Below are 18,208 nucleotides of genomic sequence, written 5' to 3'. Positions count from 1 at the left end.
GCTTTTTCATAGGATGACCAAGAGACTGTATTGTAGGTCACACATTGTGACTGTTTTTAAACTCTTTGTTTTTGTGGGAAATGAGGTATTCTCTTTATTTATTTTTGCTGCTGTTAGTAGAAAATGAGACTCGTCCCTGACACAAAATGTTTGTAGCTGCAGATGCACATGCTTTGCATACTCCTGCTATCTAGTGGTGGGTGTGAATGTGTGCAAGTTTTTTTTGTTTGAAGAACCTTTGGTCACAAGAGGTCCTGTGGCCCCTTTTTCGGCCAACAATGCACCAGGAAGACTTCACCTCAGATTGTTTTTTGACGTACTAGCTTTGAAGGTTCCATTTTTTGTAGCTCACTACAATATAATTGTCACTCAGCGTTTTACTCACGTAGTCACATCATAACAGTTCTCATGAGGACAGCCAACAAGATAGTGATGTATTACATCAAAAGCAAGAGGTAGACTCACTCCTCCCAGCTATCAGCACTGGCACAAAACATTGGCATTGGGACATTCAGAGAAGATATTCCTTCTAGCAGAGCACCTGGCAGTGGTGGACAACACTTTTACAGACGTGTTAAGCAAGACGCATCAAGCCCACGAATAGGAGATGAATCCTCAAGCACTTGAACAACTGGGCCACAGTCAATCTGTCGCCACCGGGCAGAATGCCTATGCTTCATCTCCAGGTACCCAAAATCCATGGGCAATGAACTGAGAATTAACTGATGAGGAATATTTGCCTATGATTTTTCTCTGCTGCATCGTAGTGCATACCGTGCAATGAGAATGAGGGAAGTATTGATGAACCTCATCCTCATGGCATCAACTTCTGCAAGACAGCCTTTGTATTCCCTGATGCTAGAAGTATTGGTGCATCCTCAGGAGAAGCTACTGCTGAGAGCAGATCTCCTCACTCAGCATCAAGGTCAGCTCAGAAATCCAAATCGCAGCCAGCTGAATCTAGCAATCTGGCACCTGAGGTCTCAGAGTTTAGTTGCATTACCCTAGAGGGATGCTAACTGCCTAGTACCGTGTGATTGCAAATTAAAACCCCTGAACTGAGGAATAACTTTGAACCAGGTTTTACTGAGTATAAAACAGCATGCAATACCCAATTCCTTGGGGTTTAACACTCCTATTTGCCCATTTGAGCAGGTAGTAAATGGGAGAAGTGGCTTCTGTGAATAGTGGGAAGGGAAGAAGTGGTGTCCTTGCATACTTCCCCTTGCCAGAGAAGGGGTCCGACAGGGCTGGAGAACAATGCCTGGCAGCTAATGCAGACAAAGTCTAAAGCGATTTTACTGAACTGTGTCACTGGCCAGTAAAATCAGGGCTGGTGTTCCTGCACCTGGGAGAACTGGATGCAGAACCCCAGGATATTTGTGATGTTACATACGGAGGTTCTGCTCCACTCAATTCGTAGTGAGGGCCCTTGCTTGAAAGGTGGAGTTGACCTCTAAAAATGGTTGCATCTGTCCTGTCTCAGCAGAGAGTAATTCGGTCCACTGAGAGCGGACAAATTCCTGGCTCTTCGGGAAGCTTAGAAGAGGGTCAGACCTGGCTCTGATGTGTTTTTTCCAAAAGCCCTCCACTTCATGCAGCTTAAACTTCACCAAACGTATAGAATGATTTAAGAAATATCCCAATTCAGTTTTTTGAACTTTGCTACAAGGGAGATCTAGCTGTTTTCCAGCAAAGGCATAGATAGTATTTGGTGCCATCAAGGTACATATTTGCACGTTTTCAATATAGTAGTATTTTAAAATGGCCATGAGGCTGCAGCACACTGTGTCTTGGACACCTCTGGATTCTAGCCACTGCATGCTTTAATCAAGCAGGACCATTTCACAAAGGCTTATCTTTATATTCACTCAAATTCTTGCTTGGGAGAAGGTAGAAGCCAACAAATGCAAGCCGGGGGAGCGTTCAATAGCAGAGATGCTTTTGCAGATGAACATGCTATTCCTCTCTCTAATCTCCTTTTGAGACCGCAGTGTAAGCGGGATTTTGCGGCATCAGACGTGGCTGCTGGCCCTATGGAGCTGACCCACATTTCTCATGAATGCAGAGGTCTTCCTTTTCAGATTGAGATGAATATCCGCAAACCAGAGGTCTTTCCCAGCACCCAACATCCTCATTATTTTCTGAGGGGTTTGTGATGGTTCATGCTGCAGTGCAAGTATTACACATTTCACCCTTAATAGGATTCAAAGTACCTTCCAAGTAAGTTAAAATAAAATATGACCCAATTAAATGTGACCCACTTTCATCTACAAGTAAAGCCGAAGACCGAGAGCGTACATCTCTGGTTCTCGCAGCGTCTAGTTAGATGTGGTGCTTCCATTATGATTTGAGTCACTGGCGTGGCGCTAGCAAGCTCTGGCATGCCTTTAACAGCTACACATACAACCCACACACACATGTATAGAGTGCCTAGAACGGCTACATATACAACCCACATACACATGTATAGAGTGCCTAGAACGGCTACATATACAACCCACATACACATGTATAGGGTAGTGTATAGTGGCAAGTCTCTAGACTAACTAGGACAAAATAGCTGTATTTCATCTGCAGATTTGCTTCTGCATTGTTAGCCCTTTTAAATAACTCTTGGCAACTTACCCTTTTAGGCCAAAGACTTGTATCATCGTTTTGTATTGTTGTCCCAGTTAAAACTAAATTAAACTGGCAAAGTTGCTCTGTTATAAACTTTGTAGATGGCTAGAAACTGTATGGGCAAGTATACATGCTGTTTAATAGCTTCCAATATTTGATCATTGTGTATTGTGTTTTTAAAGATCTTTGAGGAATGTGTCATTTTCATGTTATATTTAAGCCAAATTCCTTGAGAAATATTGCTCTTTAATCTTCTAAGAGCCCTTGCATCGCCACTCTGCCTATTGGTGGAAGAATTAACCCCCCCCGCCCCGAAATGTGCCTCTAGTTGCGCCTCTGAACTCTACAAGAGTGCTTTGCAGTGGACACAGGCAGAGGGTCATTGGGCAAGTCCAGTGTTGGTAAAGGCTAGCGCTCAATGCACTCTGCATTGGTGGAACAACAGCAACTATTGGAGGGCAGGTCTTTATCAGACCCCATTCTGTAGGTGACCTTTACCATAGACGCCCCTATCAAAGTCTGGATGCACATCTCACCAACATGACTGTACAGGAAATGTCCACTCTTCAAAATGAGGACTGCCAAATTAATTAACTGGAGCTGCTGGTCATACAACTAGCTCTCGAAACCTTCTTTCAGATCATTTGGGGCATGGTAGTGGTCGTCAAGACAAATATGACCACCATGCATAAACATGGAGGCACACTCCCTGCCGCCAACACTAGTGCTGGGGATTTGGCATTAGGCGATCCTCCTCGACATACAACTCTTAGCAGACCTCTTCTAGGGTTGGACAACGACTTTGCAGACCTGCTCAGCAGACCACATTAACGATTGGGAACTCCACACGCAAGTCCTACACAGATACTTCCAGCTTTTGGACACCTTGCAAATGGACCTGTTCACCAGCCCTAGAAGGCAAAATGCCCAAACTTTGCCTCCCAGTACCCACATAGATGATTAGTCTGGCAAAATCTGATAAAAGCCCTTGACCGCACACAGCTCACCCTAGCGATCTGGCACCTGAGGTCTTAGAATTGGCTACCTGAACCTTCCCCAATAATGCCTGGCCTTTCTTTGGACACTGCGTACGGCCACTTCTTGGGCCTGCTATGCTGCAAAGTGCAAGAGGTTTGTACACGACTAGACTTCCAAATGCCTGGACCCCTCCAGCTTAGCGTCCAGCACATCTGCTATCATTTACATCTGTGGAAGACTAATCTTGCCTACACATCAATACTTCTACACCTAGGTGCCATTGTAGCCTATGTGCAAAACAGGGAACATTGTTCCCTCTTTAGGATCTCGGTAGTTAAGGTTTTCATGAAGGGCCTTAAGAAGGTCATACCACCCAGGATACCTGCCGTCCCATGTTGGATCTGAGTATAGTCCTCATGAGGCTCATGGAGACACCCTTTAAACCTTTTTACTCTTGCACCCTTCAGTTCCTTTCCTGGAAGGTGTCTTTCCTGGTGGCCATTACTTTCCTCAGATGCATTAGCGAGCTGCAAGCTCTTTTTTTATAGGAACCTTTTAGCCAGGTTCACAATGATAGGGTTGTTCTCAGAACCAATCCCAAGTTTCTTCCAAGGGTAGAATCGTCCCTTCACCTTAATCACTCCATAGATCTCCTATTCTTCTTTCTGCAGCGTGATTCAGTAGTGGAGAGAGCTTTACACACTTTAGATGTCAAAAGAGCTTGTATGCAGTACATCACTAGAACTATGCCTTTTGGCAAGTTTAACGAGCTCTTTGTAGCCTTTGCACAGCCTTGCAAAGGTCATCCTACCTCTAAAGCAGGTATAGCTAGAGGACTAGTCAAGTGCATTCAAAACTGTTCTCACAAAGCTAAAGAGTCCTACCTGTCCCACGCAGGGCACGCCTCCACCCAAACAAAGAGGCCAACCATGGCTTTCTTGGGTGACACCCCGCTAGCTGACATCTGCAAACCTGCCACTGAGTTGAGAACATACACATTTACTAACCACTACTATGTGGACATCATAACCCGTTAGCAGGATATGGTTGACCAGACAGTCTTCTGAACTTTGTTTTAGATATTTATGTAATCCACATGCTATACACCACTTGCATAGGGTACTGCCTTACAGTCTATGCAGAGTATATGTATCTACAGGTGCATATGCTATGAAGGGAATATTACTCTGTAAGCATCTGTTAGTGGCATGTAATGCTGTAGATTCACATATGCCCACCCTCCTCCACAGAAGTCTATGTTGAGTGCAAGTTGTCCTCTAAGGGAATTACCACAGCAAATCCTGTGACTCTAGAGCTTTCTTTGAAGAAAAACAACTTGCAAATGTCTGAACCCAACGCTAGATGGCAGGAGTATACAGAGCATGTGAATCTACAGCACTACCTACCACTAACCGATACTTACAGGGCAAATACAATTTTCCTTCTAGGCTTGAAGTCTAATAGATGTGATTTAATTGTTCTCATGGTGGTGGTATTTTTAAACTGAATACATGCGTTCTCATTTTAGGTGTGATGTTTGCAAGGTAGATTATTTTTAGTTTTAAACTAGAACATAGATTTTGCACATTTTAAAAAAAGACAAATAAATTTAGTTTTTGTGAAAATGCAAATGTTGTCACTTACCAAAACATACTTGAATTACATGTATTTGGCATGGGTAATATGCACTTCCTTTATTGCTAATAGCTGTTTTGTGTTGGAGAGCAGACTCAGCCCAGAGTAGCTTCACTTAGCAATATAAGAAACGCTTTGATGCTAGAGCGTGGCTGGATATCGACCTTCCAGTGTCTACTCCAGATGGTCTCATGTTATTGATATTTTTGGGGTGGGGATGTTGGTATTTCAGACTTATTCTGCTCATCACCAATTGCAGATTGCATGTGATCCTATTATTGGCTGGATGCAGACACTTTTATGATGAATTCATAGGTAAATTAATCTGATTTAACATGCATTGGCGTGGCTCTAGACGTATTCATCAGAATGACTATGCAGTAATTGCAATTAATATAATTACATCTTAAATATATTTTCAAGACGATATCTCAGGCAGATCTAATAATGGGACGTTTCTTTCCTGCAAATATATAAGCGCACTATTTCGTCTTTTGGTAAAAAAAAAAAAAACAATAATAAAAACAGGGCGGTGGGATATTGATGTCTCTCGCCTTTCTGTCTTCTAAGCTGGCGGATTCTGAGGAATTTGCTGAGGCTGTGAAGGAGGACGCCGAGGCCGTGGCAGAGCGCCAGGAGACCGATTCAATCCCCCTCATCGATGACATCCGCTTCCACATCACCAGCAACGTGCAGACCTACAGCGCCATCGAAGAGGCCAACCAGAAGCTGGCCGCCCTGGAGAGCCTCCTGGCGGGGCTCGGGCTAGAGTGCTAGAGGCGGCATCCACGGCTCTTCCTGCTCTGTGCAGCCTCACGCCTGGCTGCAATAAGCCCATCCTATAACATGAGCGTTGTACTTTGCGTCGTCTTTTGCTGTTGTGTTTTATTCTGCTCTTCCTGTGTTATTTTTTTCTTTCTCTCCCTTCTCCGCCTCCCTGGTCTCCTGCACATACATGCTGTCATACAGTGTTTGGAATTTGCACAATTTTCTCTCTTCAAGGCACTGAGCATCCATCTAAGGCACTTGTTTGAATTGTTACCTACCACATGGACATCTGGCCAGAACCAGTTCTGGATTGTACAACGTGTATAGCAGCTGTTTGGGAAGCAAAGAGGTCACAGTATGCCACTTTTTAATGCCCTGTGAATGTCTGTTTACTGGATTCTAGTACTGTATTTGATACATGGGCCTGCATTGTGGTATGGATGGACTATGCTTTGTAAATCTGCTGATTACTCACCCAGACCTTCAGAAAGACAATTAAACAAAAGCAATTTTATGGTACCTGCTATTATTGAAGTGGTCTCTGTACAAAATATAGAAACAGAGCAGACAAATACACCAAATGTAAAACGTGAACACTTACACTACCGAATGTTTGTTTGCCTTGTAGTCTTATTAGTGTCAGAAATTTTGCTAGGAAGATTTACTCCAAGGGGATTGACATGGATGTCTACTTTTCCCCCCACTATATTCAGTCTGTGGGCTAATATGTCAATCAAGTCTTTGGGGTGTCAGTGCACCCCGTGATGAAACTCGGAGAAAAAGCCAAGGCGTTAATAGTTTAGTTTCAGACTATATTTTGACATATCCAAAGACATCTGGTAAAGCACTGAAAAATAAAAATACAGGTATGCTGGGCAGTGCCAAAGACAATCAGAAGTTTTAAGAAGTTGGTGGTGCAACTAGTGCAAAAGGTGCCCATTCAGGGTATCCTCACACCGCCGGCTCTTCGATTCTGGGCCTAAACCCGAACCTCACCACAACCATCGTTTTATTGTGAGTATTTTGAAAAACGAGTACAAGTTTGACTTTTCTTCTGCAGATAGTCTCTTTGTGTCTCCAAAAGTCTCTGCCTTCTACTGCACACTGGCATGCAACTGGAACATGTCAGCCATTGACACACAAGCCATGTTCCTATGGTGGCTTGTAACCAGCTTATTCGTGGCATGTGTTGGCCGTAGATACAAATGCTTAGCACACTCCTGCCATCTAATATTGAGCTCAGACGTTGCAAGTTGTTTTTGTTTGAAAGGGCTTTCGAATCACAAGGTGTATAGTGGATTCTCCTATAGTCTGTATTGCACATGCCCATTAGTTCCTTTGTTAGATTGTTTATCTCCTCCATTGGGTTTGGACATATTCTTCAGAGCTCCAGAATCAAAGGTTCAGCGTAGTTTCGCTGACCCTTCCGTGGCTTCAATACATCACCCATGGACGGAAACACACAGGATTGCTGAAATTCGAATGTTCACCGCCCAGGCCCCGGCCCCGCTCAGCCTCGGGTTCAACAATTCTCCATCAAGTTCCCTCACCCAACGCATTTGGAGTGATGGAAGAAACACCTTTCAGCTTCTGCCCCAAGTGCCACCCGAAGTACTCCAGGCCAGGTCACCATCCAGTCTGCTACCTAGGTCTGTCTCTTGACCACGACGAAACATTGCGTGAAGCCTGCCGGGCCATTCAGCCAAAAAAGACTGCGACAATGATGCGAGAGGTGGTGTGCCCGCACCATCATGCAGGCACAGTGAGCAGAAGACGCCCGTGATATCTTTGGCGGTCAACAAGCGCAACTCCAAGGAGAAATAGGCCTCGATGCTAAGCCCCAACATGACAGTGACAAAGATGCGAAGGCCCAAAGTGCCCCAGTGAAACTTCCTATCCTTCTTGCTAGCAGCGAAGAGGAGTCCAACTCTGACCAAGAAATGGAAGAAGTCCAAGATATTACCTTAATGGGGCACATGAGTACGGTGGCAAAAGCCTCACGCACACATACCAAGCAAAAGTTAAAGCGCAAACACAGGGTCACGGAACCTCACTGCCCTGGGACCATGGAGGAGTCTGGTGTAAGGCAAAGGAGCAGACAATCGTCCCTCTGCCCAAACAAGCCTCCAAGGCAACCGAAAAGACTAAGGCACTGACTCCTTCGAATTTGAAGCTAGTTTTATAGCCTGCGAGGAAAAATGATGCACCAATGCCAAAGAATCATTCAGAGCCTAATGCAGGGCTCAAAAAACCCAGATCACCATTTGGAACATATGCCGCTGTTGGTACCGAAAACACCCTCGGCTCTGAAGCCAGACTCTGTGGAAAAAAAAAAAACATCAGACTCCAAGATGCCATCAGCTCCGAAAAAGCCGTCTGCATCGAAAACACTCTCTGCATTAATGACCTTGTCGGCGCCGAAGACCATACCAGCTTCGAAGACACCTAGTGCCGCAAAAGCCGAGTCAGATACCAAAGAACAGCCTGTGGAGCCCTTTCTTACAAAACTTCAAGAACAGCTTGATGCCAGGCAGAAGACATTAGTTACAGACCCAGATACAGGCAGGGTGGTGACCAGGCCACCAGTCCCACCTACACATACATTGCCTAACCAAAAGAAGAAAACATTTGAGGAGGAGATTGTGGAGCCTCGACCACACAAACACCCACATGAAAAACATAAGGACAAGGGCATCCGCCCCATTCATTTTCTATCAGACACTCCACCATCTATTCCTTCAGTACTACCTCTTCTTCTTCCTACTACTATGTCTCTTTCAGCAATGCCATCCACACCTCCTCCTTAACTAACTTCACTACAGTACTCCCCTCATGTTCACCCACAGTCGTCACCCACTACCTCATCACAAGGGGAAGCGCAGCACTGGTAGAAAACATAGACCCGCACTACAATCCTTATTTATCAGATCCACAGGATGATCTTGATGCACTGGCTGAACGCAAGGGGATACAGACCCCAACATATACCCCGCTAAGCCTTCCCCACCTGATGACACCACCGAGCAGGGCTGCTGAATATCATAAAGTCGATATGTATACAGTGGAAGACGAAGATTTGATTTTCTCGTGGAGACAATCTTAAGAACGCCGCAAACCCTCCAATTCTAACCCATGCTAAAGGGCATGCTCAAGCCCACTACTGACCTATTTAAGCTACCTGTCAAGTCACGGTTCTTAATGCTCAGGGTTGATGAATAAAATACAAACCCTCACCGACTGACCCAACATATGTTAAGTGACCCGTCCTCCCAAATTCTCTTGCAGTACATAAATCAAGAAAATGAGCCAACTCTCAAGGGACAGATGTTGCACCTCCTACACACAAGGAGAGTAAGACGTGATGCTGTAGGAAAATGACTTGCAGTACAGGCGGCAAACAACCTTCGAATCGCAAGCTCAGTGTGGCTCCAGTCCAGGTACAATCATGCTCATTTGTACGAGATGCAGGGATTCTTTTTTACAGCAAATTCCTGATCAGTATAAGCAGAAAGGAACAGAGCTAGTTGAGGAAGACAAGGTCATCTCTAACACGACAATCCACGGTGCATTAGACACTGCAGAAACCAGTGCTAGGGAAGTCCACACTAGCATTATAATCAGATGCCACGCATGGTTAAGGGCCATGGGGTTTAAACCTGACGTCTAGCAATATCTCCTCAATCTACCTTTTAACGGGGGAACACCTCTTGGGCCCTCAAGTGGACAAAATGTTAGAAAAGGTAAAAAAGGACATGGCCAAAGCCATGGGTGCCCTTCAGACATACCAGCACAAAGGGTCCTTTCGTAAGGTCAGTGCAGAGGGACATCCAAAGGAACAACTTCCATAGAGACCGGTACCTTTCAACCCCAAAATACCAGATGGTCCTATCACAAAGGACAATACAGAGGCAATAACAACAGAGGTCGAGGTCATGGAACCACTACCAAGGAAACCACTTCCAATAAGCAGTGACTTTGTCCACCTCGCCCCCCACCCCCCAAAAAGAAACTTAATACCAGTATTGGAAAGGCTTCAGGATTTCCACACCCAATGAGAATAGATAACCTCAGATCTGAGTGCCCTTTGAATAGTAAAAAGGGGATATTGCCTAAAACTCACCTCCTCTCCTCCCAATATCGCACCCCATGCAAAACAATGTCAAGGGAACGCTTACTACTCATACAAAAGGAAGGTCAAGCTCTGCTTCAATAGGGGGCCTTAGAGCCAGTCCCAGAGCAATACAAGAGACATGGGGTGTACTCACTTTATTTCCTCATTCCAACCATAGATGGAACCCTAATGAAATTACTGGCCTATTTCTACTGAATTACTGGTCTGTTTCTCCATAAGAGTTATCAATCAATTTCTACAGAATAATTACTGGTCTATTTCTACAGAAGAATAACTGCTCTGTGTCTACAGAAGAATTGCTGGTCTGTTTCTACTAAAGAATTACTGGTCTGTTTCTCCATAAGAATTTCTAGTCAATAACTTCATTCAATCAATTTCAGAGTTGATCATAAAAGAGACAAAATACATATAAAAACCCACATACAGAATAAATAAAACATAAAAATAAAATTACAAGAAAGGCTAAAAACAAGCATTAAAACATCAGTGAACTGCACAAAGAAAGTGCATTTTTCAGAAAAGAACCTACTGTCAAACAAACATCAAGACCTCCTAGTTGCATCTAATATAGCAGTGCCACTCTACACTTGTTAAAAGTGTACTTCCTTAAAATAGGGAACACGTAAGGGTTAGTCAAAGTAAGATAAATAGACAAAATGTAGAAGGGCCTGAGGTGACATCTCATCACGAGGACAAGTGCAAACATCAGAAGCAGCAAATTGACCTTGTGGAAAACAAAGTAGCCATCTAGTTGAGCCTATCCTAAAATGGGACAATAGTGAACGTTACCAAGTACCTGATACCAAACTCAAGTAGGGTGATACCCAGAGCGTGGTTTGTATGAGACCATAATACCTGACTGGGGGGTTCAGTAATTCTTTACACACTGTCGCGGCAATTCTATTTGAGAGAAAACACTAATTGACCCATTTTCTGACCTCTTTACTAATGTCTGAGCATTTCTCATACATTGACGGGCAACCTAGAGTCCGAGTTGTCTCCTGAATGTATTTAAGCCAGGGTGTCCTATTCTCATAGTCGCATGAGAGGCAGTCCAGGTTAATTTCCCTATTCAGGCTAGTTGCTTCCTTGTACCAAATAGAGCACCACCACAACAGGGGAGCAAGATTTATCTGCTCCTCCATATACTCCATACCCAGTTCCTGATGAATAGCGAAGTGCAATGTTGACAACGGGACCTCCAGGAGATGACGGCACACCCCATTGTCTTCAGATTGGGCGCTACTTTCATAACTATAACCCCAAGCCCCTACTCGATAAGTCAGTATAGGGAGACATTTCCTCCTATATATTTCAAGCAGGGGAAGGATGGGCTCATTACCAATGGAAGAGGCAAGAATAAAAATTGTACCAATCGTATGCAAAAAGCGGTTCTTCCTATTGGGGTCCAAGTACAAGCGCTATCATACATCATACCAGATATCGAAACTGGGTCACTCTCAATAACCCTTCCCCAATGCCGATGTAGCAAGTTTTGGCATTTTTAGGGCCACAAACCATAGTAGAGGTTTCAGTTAAATTGGTTTCCTGCTCTAAATCCTTCGTGAACAGCAGAAAGGAAGAAATCAATACCTTAAGACTATTGGTAGTCCTGGCTAACTGCACAGCATCGTCTGCGTATAGGAGCTCAGGTATGGATTTTTTCTTAACCATCAGAACATTGGCCCCTGAATTCATCATAGCTGCTTTCAATCCGTTTATATAAAGTAAAAACAGGATAGGTTCCATCACACAACCCTGACGTACCCCACGTTTGACTGGGAAAGGGGCAGAACATTCACCTCCGTCCCCATACCTCACAGAGGCAGCACGGTCCATGTGAAGGTACTGCACGAATGTCACCAAACCCTCCTCAAATTACTGATGTCTCCCAAAGCTTGGATCTATTAGCACAATCGAATGCGCATGAAAGATCCATAAATGCTAGGTGAATGGGGCTAGATTTGGCAAATTTATACTTCGAAGCAAAAAGATGTCGAATTAAGCCTTGCTCTATAGTTCCAAGGACTTTTTTGAAGCCGTGTTGGACCCGAGAAAGGATATTCTCTTCTGTGGACCATAGGAGCAACCTGTCCAAAGCTATCCTTCCAATTATTTTCACAGTAGAATCCAATAATGAGATTGAACGATAGCACTTTGGGTCCGGAGTGTTACCCTTTTTGAAAACTGTCACGATAATAGAGGCGTGCTAGGAGAATGGAAACCCTGCCTTGCAGGTGGAATTGATGACTTTGGCGAGCAAAGGAGCCCATAGCCCTCGGTTTTCTTTGTATGTATTCCATCGGAATCCCATCTGGGCCTGGAGGTTTTTGGATAGACTATTATTTGTGGCATCGAAAACCTTATCATGGGAGAATTGGATGGTCGGGGGCAACGTACACTCATCAAAATGTCTCTCCGGAGTAGGATCATTGGCATGGTAAATCCTGCTAAAGTGATGTACACATTTCTCTGGGCTTATATGGAAGGTGACAATATTGGAGGAGGAATCTTGGGAAAGGCCGTCACGTTCAGCCTCCCAGAAAGCCTGCGGATCTTTCAATTTTGCTAGTCTATATCTACAGAAGAATTACTAGTCTATTTCTGGTTGTTGGTGGAATTTAAAGCATAAGATCAAACTGGATGCTAAAGAATGACTGTGCATATGATGTAGGTTAAATAGGGAATAGTGGCCATGATGCACAAGTGACGCAGTGTAAAATTACACAGTTGAGCGAAGTGTTGAAAGATGTGTAGTGTGTGTATGACGAGCCCACATAATTATTTTGTTTGCTATCACCTATAGTTTTGGCCTAAAAGAAACTAAGAACGCTCTGTTTCTGAATTTCGACCTTGGAACATGGATAAAGGTTGTGGGTGCATTGACACCCCAGCCAAAGATTTTTGATTTGATTGGTCCTTTGGAAGGGTGCAGACAGATGTAAAGGTGACATGCTATTAGAGATTGTTGAAAGAGAGAGTTATCATGTTACTATGCTTGTCACTCCTAATAGAATGTTCTAGTTCTGTCACAGGCATTTCAGCTTAGGTCCAGCAGTCTACTATGTTAGCGTTTCCAGGTGCAATGTTTTGTTTTGGAAACGTGCTTGTCATTTTGAGTGACTGAGTTGTCTCTCTACATCGGTCGAGTGAACGGCCAAGTGTGAGTGAAAGCTGGAGTCCATCGAATGACCTGATGCGTGTTGAAAGACTCCTCCTTTTCTCTGTCTGCCCATGTCACACTCGTGGCTCTTCAGCTTTGTACTGACATGTCTTGCACTACTTGCAGCATTATCATAATTATGTGGCCAAGCACCGAGCCTCTGAAAACTGAGCAGCTTTCCACAGGTCTGATCAGAAGTTAAGGTTTTTAATCCACCATTTTGATTTTTCCTTTGTCTCAGCATAGACAGACACTTCTCTCACATGTCATGTAGTTCCCACCTATCAATAAGAACTGCGCGTTTGGGGGCAACATAAATATAGGATGGTGCCAGAAAGATTTCTTGCACCCCCATAGGAAATGTTGTTCCTAGGACCAGCTAGCTCAAAGTGCCACCGTTATTCCCCAATCCTAAACCGGGGCGAACAGTTCTGGCAACCACGGAACATGACAACTCTGTGCCGTCAGGAACCGTGGTGACAGACTTACAACTTTTTGCTCAGTCGCTCGTGCTCTTTTTCATTCACAGAAATATACAAAGAATACACAGAGGGGCATTTTTAATATTTATTGAACCGTAGTGATTCTTGCATGGACTATATGGGCTGTGATGATTAATAGACAGTAGCAGACAGCAGTTATACTGAATGTCAGAACGGTGAACAAAATGAACAGCTCGACCATTTTGTTGACACAACTTGTATATTGTATACATATGCAATAGTACAACTGTGTAGTGCACTCTTACAATATGAAATCCTAACCTATGTGTCTAGGGTGCAGATGTATGTTTTGCCAAGAAGCCCTCTCCTGATTACCTGATGGGCATGCGTGTAAGACCCCATCTTTGTCACAAACAGGACACCCCTCATGGAGATGTCAGTCAGCTGCTAGGTGAAAGCTTCGGCTTGCAGTGACCCCTTGAAGTCAGCAGAAGTGTCTCCTCTGATTACGTCACAACAAAACAAAATGTTATATATAGAAAATGGTATTGTTGCCTCGGGCCAAGATTGTGATCGGCCTGCCATTTTTTGCATTTCAGAAATAGCTGCGTCGCCACATAAACGTAATAATAAACACATTTGTGTCACACACATGAGAACCATGTCCCTAATGTCACGGCAGTGTGATAATATGCTCACAAAGTGTTCCGTGTCAGCCAGGCCAGCGTTTCCAAGAAACTAGTTTGAGTCATGAATGCAAAAATGTGTGCGAAAGGTTGATGTGGCAAAGAGAAGTCAACTTTAGGAAAGGACTGCATGCATGTGGAAATGGTATTAATTCCTACGGGGCCTAGCTCGGGCACATGACAGGTGGGCAGCTGTTTGGTAAATCTGATCACTGGCTACATATACTTGATGATTTCTTGTTAGAGGTCTGTGATTATGTACTGATGAGGGGAGAGAAGTGAGACGCTGGACTGCAATCTGATATTAACAGTCAAAAGTTACTTACGGGCAGGGCCTCTGGAACTGTGTAATTCTGCGGCGTATTCCACATAATTATAAATTTGCCACATAGTCCATCATCTGCTGCATAATTTGCAGATGTTCCAGGGAAGTGGAAAGCCCTTCACAAAGGTGCACTGGTCATCTTTCAATTGTTTATTTCGGTGTTAAACTGATACTAATAAGGTGAAACGTTTGCCTGGACAGTGTTACCATGTGCAAATATTACAAAATAATGAAGAACCACTGCAAAAAAAAACCGGTATTACGCTGCTAAATTTGCGTCTTCTTGACGCATAATTGAGTCAATCCTGCCTCATAATTTAGTCTTCTACTGCCACATATTTTCAGTGTCCCAGCCTACAGGTATTTGATCAATACATTAACCAATGTTGGAGATGAGGACAACCCAGCTTTTTTTAATCAGTAGAAAGAAGTTAACCTGAATAAACATTCAACATGGGTGTAGACACTCTTAAAGAACAATATAGTTATCACATAATCAACAGGACATAGTATACAAATAGTTTGACAAAAACATACTTGTTTTAAAAGTAGTGATAATGAAAACAATCATTGACAGTGCCAGTCTGTCTTACTTGTATGTAAAGGTAGGTTGCAATTTGGGAAAATAGCAGTGATAAAAGCCACAGGTGAATTTTAATCTCAAATGCATCCTTCTTGGAGACGTATCCATGCTTGACCTGTGACTATTGTCATTTTTATGAAACCACTCTTTACGTTTACATACAAGCGAGACCGTCCGGCATTGGGAATGCTTGTTTTATGATGGGAAGAGTAAGAAATAAAGGTGACGAGTGACTTGCAAATACATTTTAGGTCTTGATTGTGCAGAAATGTGTGGCAAATGTAAAAGGTTTTACACCTGGCTGGTTTTCCTATGGGAAACTGATATTGTTTCTTTAGATCATTTCAGGAGCTCGTGGTGGGACACCTAGCAAAAGATAGGTGACTGAGTTTGTGCATCCTAGAGTGAATAACCAAGCCGTGAGCCCACCACTGCATGAATCACCGTGAAGTGGAAGTGTTTGGGGAGATAAGGAGAGATCTTCGTAATCGGTTTTAATTCGAAGAAACAGCTGAAACCTTTTTAGGTTTCAGGAATTAAATATCAGGTGAACCCGAGGTTGCATACTGAGATACTGATGGTGGGTACTGGCCTAAGATAGGAGACCACATTTCAGAGGACGAGGCGTATGTTTACCCCACCTACAACAAGAATCTCTCTCTTGTCTAAATTCAGTATCAAACAATTGCACCTCACACATCCTGCTGCTACGTAGACGGAAGTTTTTAAACTAAGTTAGTCTTCACCCAAACAGAATAATTTGTGCAATCAATGTAATTCTAAAAGGTAGCTAGAAGGATCTAGTCAACTGTGCATGAGGGATATCAAGTAAACTAGGAAGAGTCTAACTGAGGCGGGAGACTTGAAGTACCTGCAAGAGACTTAGAAGAAGATTGAAAAGAAGGAAGAGTCGGATTGAGGTGGGAGCCTTGAGAGGCCCTGCCAATCAGAGACTTGGAGACAAATTGAAAAGAAGGAAGAATCTGGCTGAGGCGGAAACTTGAGGGACCTGCCAATCGGAGACTGAGAGGAAGATTGAAAAGAAGAGAGTCAGGCTGAGGTGGGAGCTTTGAGGGACCCTGCCAATCAGAGACTTAGAAGAAGATTGAAAAGAAGGAAGAGTTGGGCTGAATCGGGAGAAATGAGGGACACTGCCAATCAGAGACTTAGAGGAAGATTTAAAGGAAGGAAGAGTCAGGCTGAGGCCGGAGACTTGAAGGACCCTGCCAATCAGAGACTTCGAGGAAGATTGAAAAGAAGGAAGAGTCGGGCTGAGGCGGGAGCCTTGAAGGACCCTGCCAATCAGAGACTTAGAGGAAGATTTGAAAGAAGGGAGAGTCGGGCTGAGGCGGGGGCCTTGAAGGACCCTGCCAATCAGAGACATAGATGAAGATTGAAAAGAAGGAAGAGTCGGGCTGGGACGGGAGCCTTGAAGGACCCTGCCAATCAGAGACTTAGAGGAAAATTGAAAAGAAGGAAGAGTCGGGCTGAGGCGGGAGCTTTGAGGGACCCTGCCAATCAGAGACTTAGAAGAAGATTGAAAAGAAGGAAGAGTTGGGCTGAATCAGGAGAAATGAGGGACATGGCCAATCAGAGACTTAGAGGAAGACTGAAAAAAAGGAGGAAAGGTCGGGCTGAGGCAGGAGCCTTGAGGGGACCCTGTCATTCAGAAACTTAGAGGATGACTGAAAAGAAGGAAGAGTTGGGGAGGCGGGAGACTTGAGGTATCTGCAAATCAGAGACTTAGAGGAAGATTGAAAAGAAAGAAGAGTCTAGGCTTGAGCTCACTTCTACAGGGATGAAGCCAACTATCAAAGCCCATTACTTCTAATGTCAACCCAGTACAGCACCATAGAGACTCATGGGAGATGGTATGAACAGTAGCAGGTAAATCCAAAATAATGCTAAGAAAATTGGTGTCATTAGTGCTTTTTTGGGGGGAGGGTGCGGGGTTACAAGTGGGATGAAATGACATCAGTGTGCATAGTTTTTGCCGGGTGTGTTTGTCAAGGCGCCAGGCTTTACTGATCTGATCATGGCAGCAGCTGACTCTACAATTAATAGGATGGGCTCTTTAAGCAGGTTGGTTGGTGCACACTAAAAACATTAAAGAGTGGAGCTAACGAAGGTGCTTGGCTTTTCTCTAATACATTAATCCTGAATGCTTATAGTTATGGGGAGCGTCATGAAGTGAGTACTTTCTGGACAGATGAAGAGGTCACCTAAAGAGTGTACCAACTTTTACTGTAAAGTAATTTTATTCTAACACACACTTTGGAACTCCTATAGAACTGTGGCCAAGGTTGAAGCAGTCGATACAGCCAAGCACAAGAAGCCTACAGACTATGTGCGGCATAGCCAGAGCCACTAAAATATCTGTGATCTGTAGCCAATCAGCTCACTAACATTGTATAAGACTGGATGAAGAAACATGTGGCCGTGAACTCACTTCATGGTCCATTTTTCCTTTTACAAGGACAACATTTGATACAGTTAGACCTGCGGTACAAATACCAAGAATCTTTTGAAATCCATACAGACCAAAGCAGGGGAAGAAATACCCTGGTTACACCATTCAAACAAGTGCCTTCACAATTCATCTACACAAAGTTACTAGATCCACGAGGACAATGATAGTAAATGATCACATACTTCATATTCAGCATGTTTGGCAGTGGGGCTGGGGCAGATTGAGTTATGATAGGGCGCCAGTAGGCGACTGACACTTCTCCACCCGCGTTTCATGGGCGATGATCTGTGATAGATGCACCAAGCCCTGAGAACCACTGAGGGTCAATTGCTTGACATCTGAAGGATTTGCGCATGAGGCTGAATGTTCCTCAGTCCTGCCAAAGGTGATGATCGCAGGTGAC

The 18,208-nt window shown here is 44.0% G+C and overlaps 1 protein-coding gene across 1 annotated transcript in view; it reads left to right on the top strand.

Annotated features, from left to right (window-relative positions):
- Positions 1-6,522, top strand: part of ABTB1 (ankyrin repeat and BTB domain containing 1) — a 190,151-nt gene extending 183,629 nt beyond the window's left edge. The window contains exon 12 of the mRNA XM_085624404.1: positions 5,806-6,522. Coding sequence (XP_085480530.1) covers positions 5,806-6,012 — 207 coding nt within the window. The 3' untranslated portion in view covers positions 6,013-6,522. The remainder of the gene's footprint in view (positions 1-5,805) is intronic.
- The last annotated feature ends 11,686 nt before the right edge of the window (positions 6,523-18,208 follow it).

Source organism: Triturus cristatus, chromosome 9 (assembly GCF_964204655.1).
Source record: "Triturus cristatus chromosome 9, aTriCri1.1, whole genome shotgun sequence".
In the NCBI taxonomy this organism is placed as follows: Eukaryota; Metazoa; Chordata; class Amphibia; order Caudata; family Salamandridae; genus Triturus; species Triturus cristatus.
The sequence above is the reverse complement of the archived record's forward strand: the minus strand, read 5'-3'. Positions and strand labels throughout refer to the sequence as shown.